This window comes from Vipera berus (genome assembly GCF_964194415.1).
Source record: "Vipera berus genome assembly, chromosome: 2".
NCBI lineage: Eukaryota > Metazoa > Chordata > Lepidosauria > Squamata > Viperidae > Vipera > Vipera berus.
The window spans coordinates 163,278,909-163,302,460 of record NC_138203.1 but is presented as its reverse complement, the minus strand read 5'-3'; the positions used below and the strand labels follow the sequence as shown (position 1 = coordinate 163,302,460).

The 23,552-nt window shown below is 43.7% G+C and overlaps 2 protein-coding genes across 2 annotated transcripts in view; both read left to right on the top strand.

Moving 5' to 3' along the window:
• LOC308662851 (E3 ubiquitin-protein ligase RNF213-like) overlaps positions 1–10,962 on the top strand; it is a gene marked incomplete at its 5' end in the record, with an annotated part of 152,986 nt that extends 142,024 nt beyond the window's left edge. Inside the window, 5 exons of the mRNA XM_081318995.1 lie at positions 91–171; positions 536–733; positions 8,254–8,343; positions 9,541–9,719; positions 9,818–10,962. Coding sequence (XP_081175121.1) covers positions 91–171; positions 536–733; positions 8,254–8,343; positions 9,541–9,719; positions 9,818–9,977 — 708 coding nt within the window. The 3' untranslated portion in view covers positions 9,978–10,962. The remainder of the gene's footprint in view (positions 1–90; positions 172–535; positions 734–8,253; positions 8,344–9,540; positions 9,720–9,817) is intronic.
• Positions 10,963–16,096: 5,134 nt separating this feature from the next.
• The window catches only part of LOC308662850 (E3 ubiquitin-protein ligase RNF213-like), a gene marked incomplete at its 5' end in the record, with an annotated part of 161,088 nt that continues 153,632 nt past the window's right edge, over positions 16,097–23,552 (top strand). Inside the window, 2 exon segments of the mRNA XM_081318994.1 lie at positions 16,097–16,189; positions 16,514–16,636. Coding sequence (XP_081175120.1) covers positions 16,097–16,189; positions 16,514–16,636 — 216 coding nt within the window.

Sequence of the window (23,552 nt, the reverse complement as noted above, 5' to 3'; positions counted from 1 at the left end):
CGGAGCCTGTGAGATCCAAGCTGCTAGTCCAGAAGATACTCTTAGGAAGAACTGTTGACGAAGCATTTGCTTTGTTCCCTTTCTTAATAGGGCATACCCACACTGATACACAGATATGACCAAAATTATGAGCATCTGTTCAGCAATATCAAGACAAAGCTGAAAATTCAGGTGAGTTTTTGAAAAGAGAAAAAGACAAGCAAATCTCGCTATCGTTCCATTTTGTGCTTATTTACTTGATTTGTAAGCTATGGGGTGCTCAATACGCTTTGCTTATAGGAAGGTGTGTGTTTACTGTTCAGTTGAAGTAATTTTATCTATTGTATTTATCTTGGGAGTCTTAGTTATTACTTAGTAGAAAAAAACCTGGTATAGAAGTTGAGCAATGGTGAAAGCAGCGGCTTGCTCAAATATGTCTGCAGTTTTACGTTGCTTGCATGCCCTGAAGAGGTGTCAGATGGCATAAGTGCCTTTTTTCGATAGAAAAATGTTTCAGGAATAATACACCAGTTGATCTTCTCTCCTTCTATTACAGAGCTGTCTTTCAACTTCTAAAATGGGCATGATCAGAGGGGACTTGGTGTCGTACACGGACATCTGTGATGCACTCTCGGTGACTGAAATTATTTTAGGATTCCTGGCTACAACTGGAGGCGACTCACATATGACTTTGACTGATTACACTGAAAATGTCCTGCAGATGAGCAATCAGATAAGTCTTCCAGTGATGAAGGTGAGTGCAGGGGATCAGCAGCTCACCTTTCATCTCTTTAAGGTGAAAGAGAAAAAGCCCGTGAGGCTGAGTGTCAATACACGTCCTTTTGATGAAAGCAATCACAAGTCTCCAACAGGAACATCATGGGATACCCCTTCCACAATATGAGATATTGTGACCTCTCCCTCCAAACCTGGGAGTCGAGGATTTCCTGGACCTCGAAGTGATCGCTCCGCACGGGTCCTGGACCCCCCGGTTCACGGAATGGTACCCCGACTGGCTTCAGCAGACTGCTGTGAAAGACCAGATGTATTTTTGCCAGATATCTCGGCAACCGAAACCGTAACGTTACAGGGTTGATGACCCGTGTTATTTTGAAAGGTCCTAGGAATTATCCCCATGCCAGGCTAGACCATCCCGTCTCATCAAAATGTTTGGATGGTCTTTCAACCAGGTATCATCCTGGAGTGCTTTCTGTAAGTCATATTCAAATCCCCCGATACAATGCGAGATACTGCTCCTGCTACTTCTTGTTGGCAAGGGGGCATAATCGCTTGCACCACCTCCTCCCTCTTACTTTCGTATTGTGGCTGTTGTGAGAGGGCATCAGCCAGGAAGTTCTTTCCCCCCGGCACATATTTTAGAGTAAAACAGAAGTGCCGAAAATATTGAACCCATCTGATATGTTTTGGGGACAGACATTGTGGCGTTTGTAGCACCTCCAGATTTTTATGGCTGGTCCACACCTCAAACGGGGTCCTGGCCCCCTCTAGGAGATGTTGCCACGTCTCGAGCGCCCAGCGTACGGCAAAGGCCTCTTTCTCCCAGATAGCCCAAGCAAATTTGGTGTTCGTCAGCTTCCTGGAAGTATAGGCACAAGGTTGCAGGGAGCTGTGACTGTTTTGTTGGAGAAGGACGGCTCCCACCGCAACGTCGCTGGTGTCCACCTGCACCACAAACGGCAGTTCAGGATCCGGGTGAAGTAGAACGGGTTCTCTGGCAAACAGGCCTTCAAAGCCTCAAAGGACTGTTGGCACGCCATAGACCATGCCAGTGTCTGCTCAGGACGAGGCTTTATCACTGCTTGCCGCGTGCGCAGGAGGTCTGTAAGGGGCAAGGCTATTGTGGCAAAGGACGGGATAAACTGTTGGTAAAAGTTGGCAAACCCCCAAAAGCTTTGTAATTGGCAACGAGTCTGGCCATTCCAGCCATTCCAGAATGGCTTTGTCCTTCATAGGGTCCATCTCCACCCTTGCCTCAGATATCCTATTTATTTATTTATTTTGGGGACTTATATGCCACTCTACCTCCCGAAGGACTCAGGGCAGCTAACAACAATAAAAACAACAATACAAAAGTTAAAAGAAATTAAATAAACAGCCCCAATAAATAAGTTAAACTAAATAATTAAAAATTTAAAAAACATTTTAAAAAACCCTGTCGTCAGTCCAGGTCAGCCTGATGAAAAAGGAATGTTTTAAGGCCGCGGCGAAAGGATCGGAGATCCAGGGCCATCTGGAGCTCAAGGGGGAGTTGGTTCCACAGGGCTGGCGCTCCCACAGAGAAGGCCCTCCCCCTGGGGGTCGCCAGCTGACATTGTCTAGCTGACGGCACCCTGAGGAGGCCCTCTCTGTGTGAGCTCACTGGGCGATGGGAAGTCGTTCCCGGCAGCAGACAGTCCTGCAAATATCCCGGGCCTAGGCCATGTAGGGCTTTAAAGGTAAGTACCAGCACCTTAAATCCTATACCCTAAATCAGACATGTCAAACACAAGGCCCGGGGACCGGATCCGGCCCGCGAAGTGGTTTCATGTGGCCCGTGAAGCCATCCTGGAAACAGTGAGGGAACGGCCCCCACTGCCTTGGCCCTGGCCCAGAGACCCTCCTCCTGCCAGAGACCCTCAGATCTGTCCCAGTCCTGCCCAGGCCCCCATAGGCACCCTTGATGCGAACGATGTTGAGCTGGCCACGCCCACCTAGTAGGCCATACGCACTCTAGCCACGTCCACCCAGTAGGCCACGCCCACCCAGGCCACACCCACCCGGCCCCCTGAGGGCAACCGCAATGCTGATGCGGCACTCAATGAAATTCAGTTTGACATCCCTGCCCTAAATAGTCCAACCAGGTCCTATGGAACTCACATTTGGGGAGTTTCACATACAGCAGGCCTGCAACAACTTTTTCAGCACTTGTCTTACCAAGTTGACGTGTTCCTCCATAGTGGTGGTGTATATGAGGATGTCGTCCAAATACACTAGTACTCCGCGGTACAGGTGTTCATTAATTAGTTGCATAAATACCGCAGGAGCATTAATTAGTTGCATAAATACCGCAGGATCATCTTGCAACCCAAACGGCATAACCCGGAACTGGTAGCTGCCTAGTGGACAATTAAAACGCCGTCTTCCATTCATCGCCCTGCTTAATATGGACCCTGTAGTATGCCTCCCGCAGGTCCAGCTTTGTAAATATCCTGCCCTTCGCCAGGTGGGCTAGGAGGTCCTTCATCAGGGAAAGGGTTTACAGGTGTTCTACACAAACCCCATTGATGCCTCGGAGGTCCACACATAGCCGTAAGGAGCCGTCTTTTTTTTCTTTAAATAGGACAGGCGCTGCTATATGGGAATGGGCCGGTTGGATGAAACCCCTGGCCAAGTTCAGATCGATATATCGTCGCAATTCCTCCATCCCCCGTGGTGTCTTGGCATACATACGGGGTTTGGGTAATTTAACTCCTGGCTCCAATTCAGTGGTGCAGTCTGTCAGTCGGTGAGGTGGCAGGATGTCACATTCTTGCTCGTCGAACACCTCAGGATGGTCGAAGTACACCTCCGGGACTTGGACCTCCTGTCCTACATCTGCCTTGCATGCTCCTACCCCCTCGGTTTTCCCTTCAGGTCTTACAAGGTCATGAGCTGGAGGCCGGGGACCTACCCCAATGCATAGTTTATGACAACCTCCCTCCCACCAAATCATTGGACCCCATTTATCAAGCCAAGTGAGCCCCAGAATCACTGCTTCAGTCATAGAGGGTACCACTATGAACCGAAGGACCTCCCAGTGAGCCCCCATCTCCATTCGAACAGGCTCTGTCACGTGGGTAACAGGCACTCCCCCTAAAAGGGACCCATCTACCTGCTCAAACCTGAGTGGGGTGGCTAATTGCTCCATCCTAATGCCCACCTTGGTTACTACTGCTTTACTAATAAGGCAGCGAGTATTACCGGAGTCAATCAGGGCTTGGTATGCACCCTTATATCCTGTCAGTGGGCTTGCCAACACGACGGGGAGGGCAAAGGGACACACCGGCACACTCACCATAGGGTCCTTGATTGACTCGTCTGCACTGTCGTAGATAATCAGCTGGTGTCCAGCAGCCACCGGTGTCTCATCCCCCTTCTGGGACGGCCATCTGGATGTCTCATCCTCCTGCTGGTGTGCTGCCCGTGTCCATTCCACAGGTTTCTTTGGTGTAATGCCGTGTGTCCTAGGGGTCGGTGGGACTGCTCGGGGCACTGGTACCAGACACTCAGCTACCCTATGTCCCAGTTGGTTGCAACGGAAACATCTGATCGGTGACCGGGATGCTGGATTGGAAGCCCTTGGTGTTGCAGGCTGAGTCTTCTGTCCTTTCTCCTTGGTTTTCTCACTTGACTTCCGGAACCCGGGTGGGTTCTCCATTCTCCCCCGGAACTCCTGTAAACCTACCTCCAGCTCTACTGTCACCCGGAACCAGTCCTTTAACCTGTTCGGGATGCCTCGGATAAAACCTGCCTGGTGAAGAGCCCCATCCTGTCCTGCCCAGAAATGGTGGACCAGAAGGTGTTCCGGCCACGACCTTAATTTACCAGCCACCCGCCAGAACTCACGGACGTATTCAATGACAGGCCAACTGCGCTGCCTCAGGACCACCACTTCTGCCTCGGCTCTTTGGACCCGGGAGATGTTCTCAAACCTTCCCCGTAATGCCTCCAGAAAGAGACCAGCATTGCCCAGCTCCTGGCATGGTCACTATAGAGATCCGCTGCCCAGACCACTGCCTCACCCTGCAAGCTAGCCATCACAGGCACCACCATTGCCCACTGGGATGGGTAGGCTGGGTCAAATCTGTCCAGATGACTGATGGCGTGGCTGAGGAACATCGCCAGGCGATCAAGATGTCCATCGAAGAATATCAGCAGCGGTGACGGTCCCCACACCAATCCCGGTCCCCATGGTCCTGTCTGTGGCCCTGCCCCTCGTGGAGTGTTATCGTAGCATTGAGAACCCGCTGCCTGCCAGTCCAAGGCGCCGGATGATCTTGTTGCCTGCCTGGTAGGCACTCTGTCCACCGAAGGCCTGGTATCTGGACCAGATCGTGCTGTTACTGCCGGGACATGCACAGCAGGAACCCTCCCCTGGGACATACCAAGCCTGGATGGAACCCGGAACCGTGGGCTAGCCAGCTGGAAACGGGATGGCCCCGATCAAACAGGCTGCATCTCAGTGCGAGACCACAGTGTTGTATCGTGTTCAGCCTCTGGGGCTGGCCATGACATGGGCTCCCGGTACCCTATTTTGCCAAACCTGTCCTGGAAGATATCCATGGTTTGTCTGCCCGGTGCCGTGGAGTAACTCCACTCCTCCTTGTCATCAGTGAGACGCCTTTCTCTCCACTCCATTAAAGCTTCTCCAGGCCTTGGCGTTTGTCCTCGACCAGGGTCCAGGTGGCCAAGAGCAGAGCTGAACCACCATTCTCCTACGAGCAGGGTCCCCTGCCTCCTGGGATTCACATACTGCGGCTACTGGCCATGGGTCCTGCACCTTAGGCCAAACTGTTGGCTGAGCTTCCCCTAGCTGCCACTTCAATTGGTGCTGCAGCTCCAGCTGGCTCTCCTTCATCAGCCACTGGGGCAGGCTCCTGTTTTCCCTCTGCCATACCTAAGCAATACAAAAGGATAGGGCGAGGTGAACAGAATGAAATGGAAATGCTGACTTACTGTAAATACACGTCCTTTTGGTGAAAGCAATCACGAGTCTCCAACAGGAACGTTTGACAAAACAAAAGAGGCTTTATTCGACTCCAAAGCATGAAAAAGCAAAAGCAACGTCAGCGTTTGGTGTTAATTGCTCCCAACACTTACATAGCCGGTCAGAGTCAGGGCCCGACTCCCAAACCACAAACTTAACACCTGCCCACAATCCCTTGTAATCCCTCCTTACCCCTCCTGTTTGCTGCTCTCTCCTATTCACCATCCCCCCGCGCGTCCATCAGCCTTTTCCCCCCACACCCAGCAGTCCACCGACAACCAGGTGAGTAGACCATGCAACCCCCACCCTCACTTCTAGGTGTTCAGGCCTGCCGAGTCCAGCCTCACGAGGGACAGTGCAGCCCAAACTGCCCCCAAGCCTCAACCAAGGCAAAGCAAGCTCTGGAATGTCCAATGACAGCAGCATGCAGGTAGACGACAGTGTCGCCTGCGCCTCAGCAGCAACCACCGACACTCCCCGGATCAGCTGGCTGGCATTAGAACTGGCAGGGAGCTCCGGCTGCTCCGCTGCCTCAACCAACGTTCCCTGGAACAGCTGGCCGGTGACAGACCCACCAGGAAACTCCGGCTGCTCTGCTGTCTCCGCTGACGTCTCCCGGACCAGCTGGCTAGCGGCAGACCCGGCAAGGAGGCCCGACCGCGCAGCCGCACCGGCCAGCGTTTCCGGATCCAGCTGGCAGGCGGCGGAAGGAGCAAAGACGCCCAAGGTGACCGGCGGCGTCTGCGAGAGGACCCGAACCCAGCTGATCGTCGATAGGGTCCGCGGGGAGCTCGGCAGCGGTGGCAGTCCCAGATAGGCGGCTGTGCAGTCAGCTGCCCGGTGATGTCCTCTGACGCGTCCGGATTCCAGGGGAGAGACACTGATGCGAGACTCTGCCTCCCCCCCCACTGAATGTTGGGCCCACGGGGCTTGACAGGCGGCTCCGCCAACCAGGGCTCCACCTGGAAGGCAAGAGGATACAGATGAATAATCGTCCACTCGACCGGATGGTTCAGCTTTTCCGCCACCCAGCTTTCCTGGATGCTGGCGATGAAACACCCGAACCAAACGAGGTGCATGGACATCCGTCTCCTTTACCCATGATGCTTCTGTCATGGGATACCCCTTCCACAATATGAGATATTGCAACTTTCCTCTCCGCATCCGGGAGTCGAGGATTTCCTGGACCTCGAAGTGATCGTTCCGCACGGGTCCTGGACCCCCCCTCCCCTGGTTCACAGGATGATACCCCAACCGGCTTCAGCAGATTGCTGTGAAAGACCGGATGTATTTTTCCCAGATATCTGGGCCCACGGGGCTTGACACTGAGGCTGTATGCTGCATGTGTAGCTCAGACTGAGAAATGTAGCTGACGTTTTCCTCACTTAGTTCGGATCTCTACTATTCTGATCATTGAAGAAAGTTTCTAAACATGTTCATAAGTGGTAAATATCGGTGGTCTTGAGATTATAGTAGAGAATTATCCTTTTGATTGGACTGTGCTTTGGTAGTGTTTGGGTAGTGGAAAGGAAAAGCATAGTACAACTGGAGAGCCTAAAAAGATCCCTAATGGATCAAGTAAGTGCATTTCAAACAGGTTATTTACTTACAAGCAATTTATAAGTAAAACAAATACATCCCACTGCTTCTACTGGCAGCCAATGGCCATTACCACATTTTAAGTAGTAGTTTCTAGGATTTGTTAAGCAAATTTCCATGTCAACCAATTATAACAACTATAAGTAGCTTAACATCTCTGGACATAAAGAATAACACCCAAAAGATGTATCATCCAGAGGAAACAGTAGAGATAAAAACCCGAGTGCATAGAACATCTTACTTCTAAATGTGAAATTCCATTAAATCTTAAGTTTAAAGCTAGGCTTTTGAATGCAAAACAGATCATTTTTAATTATTGGGACAATGTTTTAAATTCTGTTCCACACTCAAACACTATTAAGAAGAATTCTGTTAGTTTCATATCTCAATATAGGAAAACACTAAATTAATATTTGAAACGTTTCATGGCAAAACATTTTGTGTACCCTGGCTTCTAATTTTTTATTATGTTTGATCTTGCTGCTTATAGTTAAATGTAATATTGTAATTAGTGCTGCCTTTTAAAAAGTCTATTACTTTGTCTAGAAGACTACTGCCTTTACCAACTGGAGCATTGTTATAGTCACCTAGAAAAACCTCCTTCTTCCCAGGATAGCCCTAGACCAGGCCAAGACATTATGGTTCCACAGATGTTATCCAAAATATACAATCTAGGTGCCCTTGAATTATAAGGAGAGAGGCAGTGCGGAATGTTTTTTTAGTTTGGTGTTCATCTGCACATAATTTACATGAAAAATGTTGGCAAGTGCTCTTCCCATTAAAAGAGTTCTAGAATTTATTAGAAAAACTGTTATTAATATTTGGCTTTATTGCCTAAATGGCCATCCGTGAACGCCATTTAGAAATATGTTTGCTTTATCATTTGCAAAATAACCTTTTATGTTTGTGTATGTTCGTATTTCTTTTAGGCACTGAGCCGATGTCAGCTAAAGCATGCCATTTCATTGTGGCAGCTCCTTTCTAGTCATAAATCAGAACAGCTGCTGCATTTGAAAAAGGTAGGATATGGATAAGGATGTGCTCACTAGACACTTGGCATTCCAAAGGTGGGGGTCTCTTTCACTGAGCAGCAAACCGAGAGCTGGGTTACCAGGGCAATTAATTGTTTTATTGTTCCTATGGCTTTTTAACAAAGGATCTTAGCAAACTGGCAGGCTTTTTTCCTCTTTGAGTAAAGATTCAGCTCTTTAACGAATTGTTTTTCAACAGTAAATCTCTGAACTTTCTAGTGAAATTTGGGAGAAAGGCAATTTTAGAGGAGACAGACAGGAAAATTCTAATCTTGCATCTTGATTTCACAAAACTCAAGCTTACAAACAGTCTCTCTTTCAATTTGAAACATTTGAACATTTAAGGCACATCTTAGTAGAAATTCATTTGCATTTAAAACCACTAAATTGCAGACAGGACGCTGGCTGGAAACTCGCTGGCAGAGAGGCAGTAAGATTATAACGCCTTTTTTTGCTGGTCTCTACAGGGAGACAGAAAGAAACAAGAGTTCACAGAATTTTTATTGCAGGCATGCACTTTTTTCGAAGCGTCTTTTTGACTGAGCCTTGCTTGTAAACAACATGCACATGTAGGATGCAGACAGAAGGAATTCAAAAATAATTTTCTTACTATTTGCTTGCTGATAACATGCAGATATACAAATTGCAGACAAAGGAATTCAAATTACATTTTCTGACTATTCTGGATCCAAAGCTGTTGTACTGTAATTAACCCCTTGTTAAGACTTCTATGGTCTATATAAGCAGGCCATTACCATTAACAGTTCTCTCCAGATGGTTTGAACTCATGGAAACACCCTTTATCATATAGAAATACCTTTATTGCATGTAGAGTCGAATACAGAAGGTGGGGTGCATTAAGATGACGTTTGTACAGCATTTCCAAGATATTTCCAAGGTATCTCCAAGGTCAGAAAATGGTAATACTCCCAGCATCTGCACATGTCTGCTGTTGTCACATGTTAGCTGGTTAATGGAGAACGGAAATCTCCTGGGACAAAGGAGGAGGAAGTCCATCCCAGAAAGGGGAGGGAAGAGGAAATACATCATAGAGTAGGAGGGTCTGACTGCCCACATTGTAATTTCTCCAAAACAGCCACGTGGTGGCAGCACACTGTCGCTGTTTTCTCTCCGCTCCCTGCTTAACTATTTCTCTCCGTCTCTTCCTCATAATGTATTATCCAGGATCCTTTTGGAGAGATCAGCACAGACTATAAAGAGGAACTCACAGAGGACAGTATCGATCTTCTCAAAGCTTTCCTCACCCAGACGGCGCTGGAGTCCTTCCTTCAAGAGTTGCATGAAATGATCATGCTGAAATTGAAACATGCCAGAGCTGGAGAAGAGTACAGTCCTACGTGGAGGTAAGGGTGTGAGCAGCCCAATCCCTTTTATAGTGAAATACATCCTGTTTTGCAGAGTATCTTATTCTTTGGGGCTTACTGATTTTCTTTTTTTCCAGCCTGAAAGAAACATTTATTCCATATCTTGAAGGAAAAGGTAGCAATGAGCTTCAGGACTTGGATGATATGTTCCCAGAAGATATCCAGGTTTCCCAGTCTATCGCTGCCTGGAAAATAGCTGCTACTCTTAAACGGGGTGGATGCGGTCCAGGAAATTAATCCAGACACTTTTCCTCTTTTCCTCACTCTTCACTGATGAGCAGTTGGTTTTTCTTTATACTTGTAGAAAAAGAAAGGAAGGAAATAACGAATTTTTGCACTTAGGGTGATCCTAAATTAAAGGATTGTGGTGCTATATGTGAATAAATAGTGATGCACAAACGTAAAGGAGTTGGTGCTTTAGATAATGAAGGATTTCTAAAAAATACAAGTTGGATAGGTACACTTCATTCAAAGAAAAGTATTTTCATTGTTAACAGATTTCTGAAAGGACCATGTAACGTCTATAACTTTGGGTTTATAGACTTCATTATAAATTTTTCTCTTTGATCTATTTAGAATTGGCAGGGAACAATCTTCTTTCACTCAACTTTCCTGGATTTTATAAATGCTACCAGTTGTCCCTTTTTTTTTTAACCAGGGACATAATTTCTTTGTAATTTTCTTTTCTCATGTACTGAATTGTCTACCTCTCTGAGACTAGGTATTTGAGCAAGTAGATAGAATCAAGCAAGTATGTAAGTGAAGCATCCCAACCATGTTTTACTGATAGTCTGAATTGAATACTATATGAAACAGGCCACGAAGTTGCATTTTCTTTGATTTACTGAGGTTTTTTTCTAAGCAGTTTTGGAAATTATTTTTTTTCCTGTTAAAAGATGCTCTAAATAAATAAAAAATAAAAGACTGATAGTTTTTGGCTGCCAAAGAAAAGTATGTATTTAAATAGTTCCATTCTTTTTTTAATAGTTAATTGACATTTGTATCATGTTATGCATTAGGCATTGTTATTCCAGCCCTCTAGGACTTAAAGAAACAGAGTTTGTGTTCTTCCTTCGATTGTACAGGGATAATGTCTTAATACAGGTAGCTATGCTGACAGAATAGTATGCCTTCACTTACTTTTTCACTATTCAAAAATTGCAATTTGTAAAAGTTACTTTCTAGTCTTTTTTTCTTATAATAAAAAATCCTTGTTATAAAAGTGTTCAGACTACGTCCCTTATTACTTCTATAGCACCTTACAATTTTATTACCTTTCTTGAGCTGGGGAACATGACAATTTGCTTTTTACTACTTGATATTTAGTTAATTAACATTTAGCACCTCACCAAGCTAAAATCATTAACAATTTTACCACAGATTTCTTTACCTCACATCTCGTCCGTGCTATGTAAATATAATCTGTGAACCATAGGTTTAACTTGTTCAGAGATTCTTTGTGCGAGAGGAACCTTCTATAAGAATTGGGATAACAACCACACTTTCTAATCATTGGTGCAAAAGAAAAGTCACCCAATCTGCCACCTGTAAGGAAAATTGGGAAGACATTGCTCTTCAAGTGATCTAATGGTCATTTTAAAGGGGAATCTTCTCTGTTCGATGGAAAATTTTCCTGGTTTATAGTATGTCCAATAAAGTCAGTTCTTTTTCTCCCTTTATGAAATTCCCTTGTTTTTTTTTTACTTAAGTTTCCTGGACTTGTACTCTTTACACATTTGGAGCTGCAGAGCAATGAGATTTTTCATTTCTAATTAGGAAACAGGAAATTTGTTTCCTCATGTGGGAAGTCAGCCCCCCCCCCGAGAAAGAAATATTTTTGGAAATATTTAAAAGGCAGAATCCCTAAAGGATTTTAAAAGCAGAAACCAACCTCGCCCCCAAGTCTCTCTGTCCCAAATACAAACCAAGTATGCAGAATTCCAAATGTGGTAATCTTGTCAGAAAGACTAGAGTCAAGAAACTGGGATTAGGAAAAAAGATCCCTAGAATCCACAATCTCTCCCAGCAAAAATCTAAGAGTCGTCAGCCACAGCCCCAGGGAAGCAGGATATGACCTTTGGGACATAATAGGATTAACCCACCACCATCAGAATACCACCAGCAAGATTAGCAAAAATGTTTAAAAATGTGTCAGATAAATGTTGGAAATGTAAACATAATTCAGGTACATACTATCATATCTGGTGGACATGTGACAAAGTAAAGGCCTTTTGGGAAAAAATACATGCTTGAGTAGAAAAAATATTAGGAGAAAATGTAATATTTAATCCTGAATTTTTTTTGTTAGGTATAATACCAGAAAAGATTAATAAGCAAAATTTATACTTGGTTCTACATATGATAACGGCAGCAAGAATAACTTATGCGAAATGTTGGAAGAATGAACGAATACCATCAGAGGAAGAAGTAATTAAAAAAATACTGGAATGCGCTGAGATGGACAGACTATGAGGCTGAAAGACGAAGAAACAGAATATTACCAAAGCTGGAATTTATTCTACAAATGGTTAGAGGAGAGAACCAAAGAGTAGGACTTGATTATGTATTAGTGTTTTATGAACCCAGATCACACGCTGATTGAAAAATTAACATGTATGTAGAGAAAAAAAACAACAAAAATAAAATATCTGTCAGAATACCAGAAAGGCACACTCAGACTCAGGTCAAAGTTCATGCCACAGGAACAACTTCAAACAAAAGGAAGGGAGCAAAGGAAATGTGTGTGTGAGTGAGAAGACTCACTGTCTCTCGCTCTCACTCACCATGAGGTATGTTTGTGGTGGGAATGACTAGGATGTGTAGAACTAAAAGTTCTGTTTCCTTTTCTGTTCTCTTATCATTGTGTGTATATGTGTGACAAAGTCTTTGTGTGCAAAGTAAATGTGACTGTTAACTCTAGTCCAAAGAGAAAAGAATTTTAAAATTCTGCTAGAAATTTTGCTTAAAATAAGCCATCAAAAGAAAAATACCCTCACTCTGTCTGGCCAACAGAGTGAAGAAAAATGTTTTTTTTTCTTTTCCCCTTTCTTTCTGTACTCTTAAAAAAGCCCAAAGTTAGCAGGAGGGAATGTTTTAAGTTCATCTGCTGGAAGTTTCACTCTTGCATTTACTGTATGTGTTATAAATGGGTTTTATATATTACTTTCCTGAAACATGACCAGCATTTTTCAAGTTGCAAGTCCTTAAGTCCTAACATGTTGCAAATGTTCAGTTCAGAAGTGAGACCTTTCATTTATATTCCCTTACCAGAATCCAGCCTTTCTTTTGTCCTCATCTGTGTTGTCCCCATCTTATCTGTTCCTTTAACCACTGCAGTATTAATACCTTTTCAAATTGTCTGCAAACTAACCCCCCATTCTCCTCCCAGAAAGCGGGGAGGAGATCTTGTTCTCATATCTTTCAGCCCTGCATAGATAACAACTTTTTGGAAGCAGACCAAACTGAGCCAGATGCTGCCGCCATCCATTTGAGCCATGGAATTGGGTTTTGAATCCAGTCATCCATTAAAAAGCCACCATGCAACCTGATTGGAACAGATGTTCCCAAGTCCTACCATTCCCCCAGATGCCTGTGAAAGCTACAGAGGAAGGAAGGAGTCCTGAAGCCATTGGTCCCCACGTGAAGCCTCAGAAGAAAATTAGGAAGACTATGGGGGGAGGGTGTAAACTCATTGTAAGGTTTTCTTTCTTGCCCCATTTGTATTGTAATAAGCCAGTTGAATGTATTTATGAAGAGATGGCATTTGGGAAGTTGTGAACACCTTGGATTTCTGTCTGGTGGGAGGAAAATTTATCCAGATTGTATTGCCTGTTTTGCATTAGTAGCTGCGCGTGCACACATACACACACACACACACCATTCATAATCACAGAGTCTATTTCACCTACCTTCAGTAAAGCAGCAGTCTGATTCTTGCCCTGTGTCATTAAAACTTTGCATGTACAACTTGCAAATTCCAAGGGGTAGGGAACCAGGCTCCCTCAGGCAATTTTCAATTCATATCCCCTGACTGCGCAAGTAGCAGAAAAGAGATTTCCAAACCTAAGGCCTGAATGTCTTCCACTGGTGGACTCAGATTGGGAGTCCTAGGGTTCACTATGTGCAATTTAAGAAAGTGTAATAGCCTGGCTTGCATACTGGCTAACCTCAATTGGACATCACTAACCTGGATAAACTGAACTAAGAGCTAGGGCAGGAAATAACCCTTGAAAATGGGCAGCCAGTGGTTATGTACTGAGGGAAACCATGGCTATGAAGAATTTTGGGAGGAATGTGCAAACCTTACTGGAAGCTCAAAGTGACATCCAACTTTTGAAAATAATTGGCACAGAATATTGGACACTATAAATTTCTTTTCCATTTAACAGAACTTTTGTCCTTACTTTTAGAACTTTATGGGTTTGAAGCTCCCCTTTTAGGAGCCACTGCAGGGATCTTTTTCTGCTTGCCTCCATTAGTGTCTTCCCTTCTTTTCTTTTTTTTTTTTTTTGCATTAACAGTTTAAAGCTTGTTTACCAAGTCTCCCTGAGCAGATAAATTTTAATCTTGTGCCAGTAAAAGTGTATCACACATACTATTATGGCACAAAGGGTGGATTTTTGGGAAGTCACACCCACCCCTGAGAAAGAAATATTTTTGGAAATATTTAAAAGGCAGAATATATTTCCCTAAAGGATTTTAAAAGCAGAAATCAAACCCACCCCCAAGTCTCTCTGTCCCAAATAGAAACCAAGTATACAGAATTGCAGATGTGGTAATCTTGTCAGAAAGACTGGAGTCAGGAAACTAGGATTAGGAAGAAAGATCCCTAGAATCCACAATCCCTCACAGCAAAAATCTAAGAGTCGTCAGCCACAGCCCCAGGGAAGCAGTATATGACCTTTGGGACATAATAGGATTAACCCACCACCATCAGAATACCAGACTCAGGTCAAAGTTCATGCCACAGGAACAACTCCAAACGAAAGGCTCAAGAAGGTATAAAAACCCACTCCCTACATGTGCTTGTTCTCTTTTCTTCCAAAGCCATCTTTCTGTCTGGCTCTCCTCTTCAATAAACTGCAACCTTCTTTCTAAAGCAGTTGTCATGTTGTTTATTCCCGGCATGGACTGAACCATGATGAAGACTTTTCCTTCAACACTCATCAAACTAATTACCCATACCGATCACTAGAGAATGGGTGTAATTTCTGGATTTATTCTCAAGCGTGTTCAACACCACTGGCTTTGCACCAAAACTGCCACGTCTGGACTAAATCTGGAATAGTAGATGTCAGAGGTGCTGTCACCGGGAGCGATGCCGGTGTCTTGCTATGGCGTCACCGCCCGTCCTTTGCACCCCTGCCCCTGTGGCTCGGAGCCACATGCCGCAGGGATTCCCCTCCCCACAGCTGCCGTGGGGATTCCCCTCCCCGCAGTTGCCACACCGCAGCCCATGCTGAGCCCCCACCTGGAGCTGCTCCAAACCCCGACCCAGAGCTGTGTTCCTCGTGGCAGTGGTCTCTGGCTCCAAACAGCCTCTTTCCAACCACATCCAGAAAACTTTGTAACAAACATTGGAATTCTCAAGGCCATGTTTGGTATTTCCCAGCAATCTGTTACTGGAAGGAAAAAGCAATCCCTGCTGCATTACTGATCATTCGTGCGTGCAAACAGGAAGCCCAAGGAAGTGCCGGGAGTGCCGGATGTTGTAATCATGCAGGACGAGCCCCCGAAGTCCCAGGAAGTAGGAAAACCCAGGGCATGGACACAATGACAAATGGGACAGGACAGGAACAAGGGATGAAGAAGGGGAGACTTTGCGACGCTGGGAGCAGTAAAATGCCAGCTGGGGGAACCAGGGATGAAGAAAGACTCAGGAGATCTTCCTAGGATTTGTATTTCTTTGAGCTACCTAGTCTGGCTTTGCCTCCTGGGTCCCTTGTGGCTGCAGAGGGGTAGAGGGCACCTGCCTGCAAGCTGCCACCTACCTGGCGGGTTGGGAATGGGAAGTGTGGGGCTCTCATTGAGCGGGAATCGTGATAACTAAAAAGCCCCCAGCTGGGAAGGGAGGCCTCTAGGGGCAGCTGGCTGAACCTCCTCTGCCCTGAGCTGAAGAGGACTCGCTTCTGGACAAGAATGCGAGCAGCCCGGAGCATGCAGAGAGGAGGCGGTGTGCCTTCTTCCCAGAATTGGGGGCTGCGGATCTAGACACATTCTCCCAAGACACCACAGACTGGGACAAGCTGCTTCCGACAGAACAGAAGCAAGACTGGGAGATGTGGCGTGGATCCCTAAGTTGTCTCCAAAGCGCCCATGTACAGAGCACATACGTTCCCATTTTACTTGCCGCCACAATGAAGAAAAAACTGCATGTGTTCTCAGATGCTTCGATGAAGGCAATAGCAGCTGTAGGATACATCAGAGTCTATGGCGGGGAGAGCTACAATGTCGGTTTCATCATGGGAAAGGCAAAACTAGCACCACAACAAAGTCACACCCTACCCAGGTTAAAACTCTGCAGTGCCATTTTGGCTGTAGAAATAGCAAGCCTGACAACGAAAATGATAGACCTTGAGCTACAATCCACCACCTTCTATACAGACAGCAAGGTGGTGTTAGGCTACATTCACAACCTAAGCAGATGCTTCTACATCTACATAAGCAATAGAGTAGAAAGGATCAGAAGATCTTGAAATCCTGAACAGTGGCGATATGTGCCAATAGATCAGAATCCAGCAGACGAAGCTATATTGTCCATTCTTGCATCACAGTTGGCAGACTCAGTCTGGCTAAAGGGTCTTGAGTTCTTGGCTCGTCCAGATAGCCAGACGTCAGAAAAACCAGAACATTACAAGCTTCTAGACCCAGATCAAGATAACAATGTTCGACCTCAGGTACCCAGCAGATCGCTCAAACAGAACGAGGAAATGATTGTCCAGACCATCTGCTTGTCTACAATGGTCAAGGAGACAGAGAAACCGCCCTCTAACCATTTCTTAGAACCAGCCCACTTCAAACACTCCTCCAAATGGAGACCCCATGTATTAGGCATAGCAGTGATCATCCTGCTCACATGTCTTAGCATCCAAGGAACTAGCTCTGTCGGAGCCTGCAAGGACTTACAGATTGATGAAGGCATTTGCCCCAACTCAGCAATTGACAAGTATCTAAGGCCCAAAATTGTGTTTGGACATTCAATCCTCCCCATGCATCTTCCATGGGAGGAGCGTGGGAGTGCATGATTGGCGTAGCCCACAAAATCCTGGACTCTATGTTGACAAAGATACCCACGCTGGTGCATGAAGTCCTCACTACCCTCATGGCAGAAGTAGCAGCTAATCAACACTCAACCTTTGGTTCCAGTTTCTTCTGATCCTGAAGAAACTATCCTCACCCCAGCCGCCTTGCTGACCCAGAAGACAGGCGACTGGCCAGCAGCATTAAGGAACTTTGTTCCCAAAGACATATATAAACAGCAATGGAGAGAAGTCCAACTGCTGGCCAACACTTCCTGGAAGCGCTGGAAGCAAGAATACTCATCTACCCTTCAGAATCACTGTGAATGGAAGACCAAACAGCCTAACCTAGAAGAAGGAGACCTCGTCTTGCTGAGAGACAAGGACACACATCGGAACTCTTGGCCCATGGGGCTTGTGCACCAAGTCCTACCCAGCTCTGATGGACTAGTTCGCCAAGTTGAAGTCCAGACCATGAAGCCACATGAGTCAGATCGTGACTCAAAGACTCTTGTTAAACGGCTTTACACCAGACCGATCACTGACCTGGTCCTGTTGCTGAAGAAGACTGAACTTGAAGATTGATCCTCAAACTATGCATATTGTGTCTACCTCATAATTGCATTGTTTGATGTTATGCCTTTGTTTATCACAGTTATAGTTATGCATGTTCTGTATTTACCTCGTGATTGCATTGTTTTGATGCTATGTTTTTTGCCTATGCTAGTTAATAGTTAAATAGTGAAATTTGCATTGTTTGATGCTGTTTTTTGCTTATTATAGTTAATGGTTAGTGAATAGTGGAAATTGTATATTTCCAAGCAGGGAGTGTGCTGGACCAGTATATAGTCATCTGGTCCATTATATAGCTAGCTTAGGAATTAAGAACTGTGTTAGAGCATTTAGCATTTAAAGGGTTAAAGTGCTGCTCCCTTAAGGGTAGCCTTCTGGGAAAGGTAGTTTAGTTGTTACTTAGCTACATCTGTATTCTAATTAGTCACTGGGAGGGACTTGTGTCTTTTATTACTGGACATCCTGTTACGTGCCATTGCATTATCCTTTTCCATGAACCCAAACCACGAGGCTCTTTTGCTCTGTACGAACATGGGGTGAATCTAACTTTATTTGTTTACACCACAAGATTGGACAGATTATGAAATGTGCGTCAGAAGAACTCTTCATTAACTGTACGTTATTGTTTAGAGATTCCTGAAGAATAAATAGTTTGAATATTAATCCATCTGTGGAGTTTATCTGCCTGTGTCAAGTGGGAATAAAGCAAATCTCTTGTTTGGGACAGAACAAGTAGTATCATCAGTTTGCTGAACTGGAACAATGTTTCATCTGGACTAATTTGTTAAGGATTCTATATAAGGACAATTAGATTTTCTGAGATTCCCATTTTCCTAAGAACATTTCACAACTTGACATGGTTGACATAATCAAAGGCCTTTCTAGAGTCAATGAAGCACATACTGACTTATTTTTGGCTTTCTCAATTATCCAGTATGCATTGGCAATAAGGTATTGTGTTGCTTGGCTTTTTCTGAATATCTGGCATCTTCTTTCCACGTAGAGCTCTAATTTACATTGAATGATCCTAAGAATTATTTTAGTAGCAGGTAATATTAAGGATATTGTGCAATTGTTTGCACATTTGGTTGAGTCTCCTTTCTTGGATAGTGATATGCAGAGCGACCTCTTTCAATCTATTGTCCACTATAGTATGTTGATTCATTTAATCTTTTTGTGCTGAGCTATTAACAGCCACAGGTGGAAAAGATCATTAATCCCATAAGCAAAGAAGCTGAGGGAGGGAAGACTACAGTGATAAAACTATAGACTGTGAAAAAAATGATGCAAGTTTTTTGGAGAGACTATAGTTGCTTCCAGGTTGCACAAAAAATGGCTCAAAACAGTGTTGGGAGCTAGGATGCCACATTGGAGCTTTCACACAAACTTCATTCCAACAAATTTAAGTTTTTAATTACTGCAAAAAAATATCAGTGTTTTTTATAATCTGTTTCTATTCTTCATTTTTCATAAATACTGCAGAACTGATTGGAGAAGTGAAAGTTATTGCTATGCCAGTTTCTATTTCCCTTTTTAACCTGCAGTACTATTTCTCAGCCATGCTTCCTATTGCAATTTTTTAAAAGTTGATCTTTTATTCAACAAAATGGTGCTTCTTTATACCACCATGGCAGTCTAAAGGGACACTTGCTGAGTTTCTTGGTTACTATTTGACTAGAGTCAGGCATATGAGATGGGTGGCCGTATAAAATCTGATCAATATGCTCACCGTGGGGGAAATAGTATCTCAATACATACTTAGGATCAAAAAAATCTATTATTCCCCCATACTCTAAAATCGAATTACTTTAGGAGAGGGAGGACATGCATTGTCTGTGCTGTTAACAGCCAACTCTTTAGCAACATGTTAGAAATCACAGTGATGTCTGTTTGTAGACGCCAACCTATCATGAAGCAGGCAGTAGTTAGAGAAGTTGTGTAAAACTCTGGTTGTCATGTTCAGGTAACCCAAGAGTTTATTTCTGTGAACAAAATATTTCTGTGAACAAAAATGTATGTTTAATGTTTATTTCTGGCAATCTCTGAAAAATATCTATCATAAATCTTTATATGTTTTTGTACAATTACTGCAGTGGAAATTATAAGGATGGTATACATCCAAAAAGATACTGAGGATAAAAATAGTTTTGATTTGCAGATCATATCCAGCAAACTGAGCTCTACTTTCTTCATGTCCTGTCACTGAATCAAGAAAGTGGGAAACAAGTCATCAAACATAAATGAAAGTGATACCAAGATCAGCATGTTATATTTTCTTAGAGCTGATTTCCTTGCTTTTATCTCCTCTTGTTTAGAAGTCAATTTATTATTTCACCCCCTGATAGAAACAGCTGAAGTTGTAATGGAAGAAGCTTTCCTTTTGGCATCCAGCATTCTGAAACTGCCCCCTCCTCTTGACTTATGGGGGATGATTTATACACAGAGAGAGTTTTATTTTTTTGTTTCTCTCTGCCCTTATTTATTGCTTCATTGCTCCCTTTAGGCTTCTGAGAATAAACAAGCAGCAAGAAATAACCTGACCTCTATTATCTTCTATAGCAACCTAAATATCGTTATTTATGAATATGCATGCTTATGCCATGCATTGCTTATGAATCAGTTTCCTCCTTCATGAGATGTATGAGTGCATCGCTTTGTGGAGTGCGGTCTCTCACTATTCTTCGGAGGGAAAGACTATATTTATGAGATGTGCTGTTTAATAAATATAATCTTTGACTTATCAGCACAATTGGGACCAGAATTTATGCTGCTAAATTGTTAAGTGAACCACACCCAATTTGAAAACCTGTTTTGCCATGGTTGGGTGCATCAGTAAAGTTGTTAATTGAATCATGCGGTCCTTATGTGAATCTGGCTTGTCCCATTGATTTTGCTGGGAAATTCAAATGGTAATCACAGGATCCCAGGATGCTGCAACAGTTGTAGGTACATGCTGATTGCCAAGTGCCCAAATTTTTATCTCATGACCATGGGGATGCTGCAGTGTGAAAATTAGTTGAAAGTCACTTTTTTCAATGCCATTGTAACTTCAAATAGTATATGAAAGGTTGTAAGTTGAGGACCATCTTTTGATTCAACACTGTATGCTTCCTTTGACCTTCACAACAAAGGGAGGTGGTTAAAATACAAGGAAACCTGTAGAAAATGACAAGTCTCCATCCTACCCATTTTCAAAGCCTATTTGCCTGCTAACTGTCCTTATTCTATCATATAATTCTCTTTTCACATTTAAACCTGAAATTGTAATAGAGTTGAGCTTTTGAATGTATCCTCAAATGACTTACATATTTTTATGAACACCCACTTAAATTATGGATAAAGAGGCTTTTTAACCTTGCTGTCGTGTTCCGAGTTGACATCCTTGTCCCAGATTTTTACCGGACTGTCAACCTTTTCCTATCAGAAGTGACTGCAGTTTGAACTAGACAGGGCAGCGCCTTTTGGACTGCCACTGTGTTTAGCATCACCTTCCTTTTCTCATCCTTCCTTCCTGTTTGTTCTTTTAAACTGTAAATTTTCCTACCACAGCCTTTTACTTTAGTCACAAGCTGGTAGCCTCTAGCCAGAGTTAGTGGGGGTAAAACTAGACTCCAGTTCTTGCAAGAAGAGAAAGGAATTGATGAGAAACCTGTACATAGAGCTTTACTCTGGAAAAGGCTCAGTAGTCCATGAATCACATTTACCTTTTCAATTAGGAAATGACTGGAGCTTCTACAGATGCATATGCAGGTTTGGGTAATCGTTTTTCAGATTCTCCAGCTGAGCTAGTGATGATGAGCCATTTCTATTTGAGCATCATTCTGCAGCAACAAGTACTCCTGAATTGCTGAGACAGCATAAACTGGGGAAAAGAAAGTGAAAGGGATGTATTTCTAAATAGGCTGTATTAGAAGAATTTGCTTGGTCTGATTTTCTGAGTAAACATATAATATGCAATAAACCCAAAGGGGTAGCTGCTAGAAGTAGAGTTTATTCATTCAACCACATACAGTGGTTGAAGATAGCCTACTAGTAAGGGGGTCTAGCAGTAGAGGTGTATATATAATGACAAGTAGGATTTGATGTTTAGATACGCAGATTGAGATGCTCCTGCCCTGGGCTTTGATCCTGAGGTATATGGCCCTGAGGATGTGTGAAGTCCAGGAAGGAAGATACTCCCTAGATGTGGATTATTATGAGGGGATGTGGTGTCTTCCCTTGAGGCACGGGTGTCAAACTTGCCACGTCACGTGATGAGTCGTGACGAATTGCGACTCTTTTTACATTGGGGTGGGCGCAGCTTCAGTATGATGAAACTGGCTTGTGGGCCGGCAGTTTTACACCCCTGAGGGAATTCTTTGATGGAGCCAGTGATGAAGTATTAGTTTAAGTGTTAAGATTGTATGTTTCCAGAAGTTCAAAGGGCTGCTAAAAGCAGGGTGGGGGCAGATCAAAGGCTTCCTATGTTCTTTCTATTTTTAAATTCTATATTAAATTCTATTTTTCTATTTCAATTCTATTTTTCTATTTCAATTCTATTCTATTTTAAATTCTGACGGTTGCAACATGTTTCATTCCACACTATGCAATCTTAGAGTTTCATCATTTCATCAAGTATGTATTATATCTCACTTCTTTTGGGGGAAAAAATAACCCTTGTGTATTGCTATCATCAGAGCTGATCCCACCAAGGATGAATATAAAATAATGACCACAGATACGATGGCATCTTTACGAGGCTATACATGATTTGTTGCTTTATTTTTTGGGTTTCATTACCGGATACACAATTTCAATTCGTTATAACTGATTACTTGAATGGGCACAATGATTTTGAAATATTTTTATGTCTGGTTTTTTTTGCAATAGATAATGAACATTGTACAAAAAACACTTTCAGTTGGATATGACTGCTGGTTGCATTCCACTTTCTTGAAGTGAGCCAAGAATGAAGAAATACAGGTAGTCCTCGACTTACAACAGTTCATTTAGTGTCTGTTCAAAGTTACAGTGTAAAAAGTGAGTTATGACAGTTTTTCCACAGTTACAACCTTTGCCACATCCCTATGGTCACATGATCAAAATTCAGATGCTCAGCAACTGGTTCATATTTATGACCGCTGCTGTGATTCCTTTTTGCAACTTTCTGACAAGCAAAGTCAATGAGAAGCCAGATTCATTTAACAACTGAGTTACTAACTTATCAACTGCAGTGATTCACTTAACAAATGAGGCAAGAAAAGTCATAAAATGGAGCAAAAATCACTTAACAAATGTCTCAACAGACATAACAACAGAAATTTTGAGCTCAGACATCCGGTTTGCCATGCAGCCGCCATGGATGGCTGGGAGACTTGCTCTTTCTCCCCCGTTCAGTTTTGGATCACTGGGAGGCCCTGAAAAGGGCCGAAAGTCACCCCAAAGAGGTGACCAGCAAGGAGGGGCTCTTGCTGGATTGCAGGAGAGCAGCAACTCTCCCATTAGAGTTGGCGATCCCTCCAAACCAGCGGACAAAAGGACCGGCCATAGAAATATGGCTCATTCCTAGGCTGCAGACAGCCGAAGTCAAAGCTACCATCTGGCAACCTTAAAGCAGTGTGGAAGAGACTGGGTGAGATCTACCTCTTCTTAACTTCCAACTATTTTTTTCCACCTAAGTAAGCTGCTAAATTACGTTTTCCCCCTGTGGAGAGGGAAGGGGGATTTTAGCCCTCCCTCCAGAAACAGAGGCGATTGGATATACAGGGGAGTTTTTTTTAAAAAAAATTATTGGATACCAACTAGAATTTTATTTTTTAAAACTTGTGGATTAAAAGCTTTTGATTATCTACTTTTTACTTCCTATTTTTACTTGAAAGTTTGGGTTTTTCCTCCTAAAATAGAAGAAATAATTGAAAGGATTAAATTAACTTTGAGACTTAAAGGAATTCCCTAAACAGTGAGGGTACATCTTGTGGCTAAACCTGAAATTGCAAGGTATTATTCTTAAAAGAGACTTGGC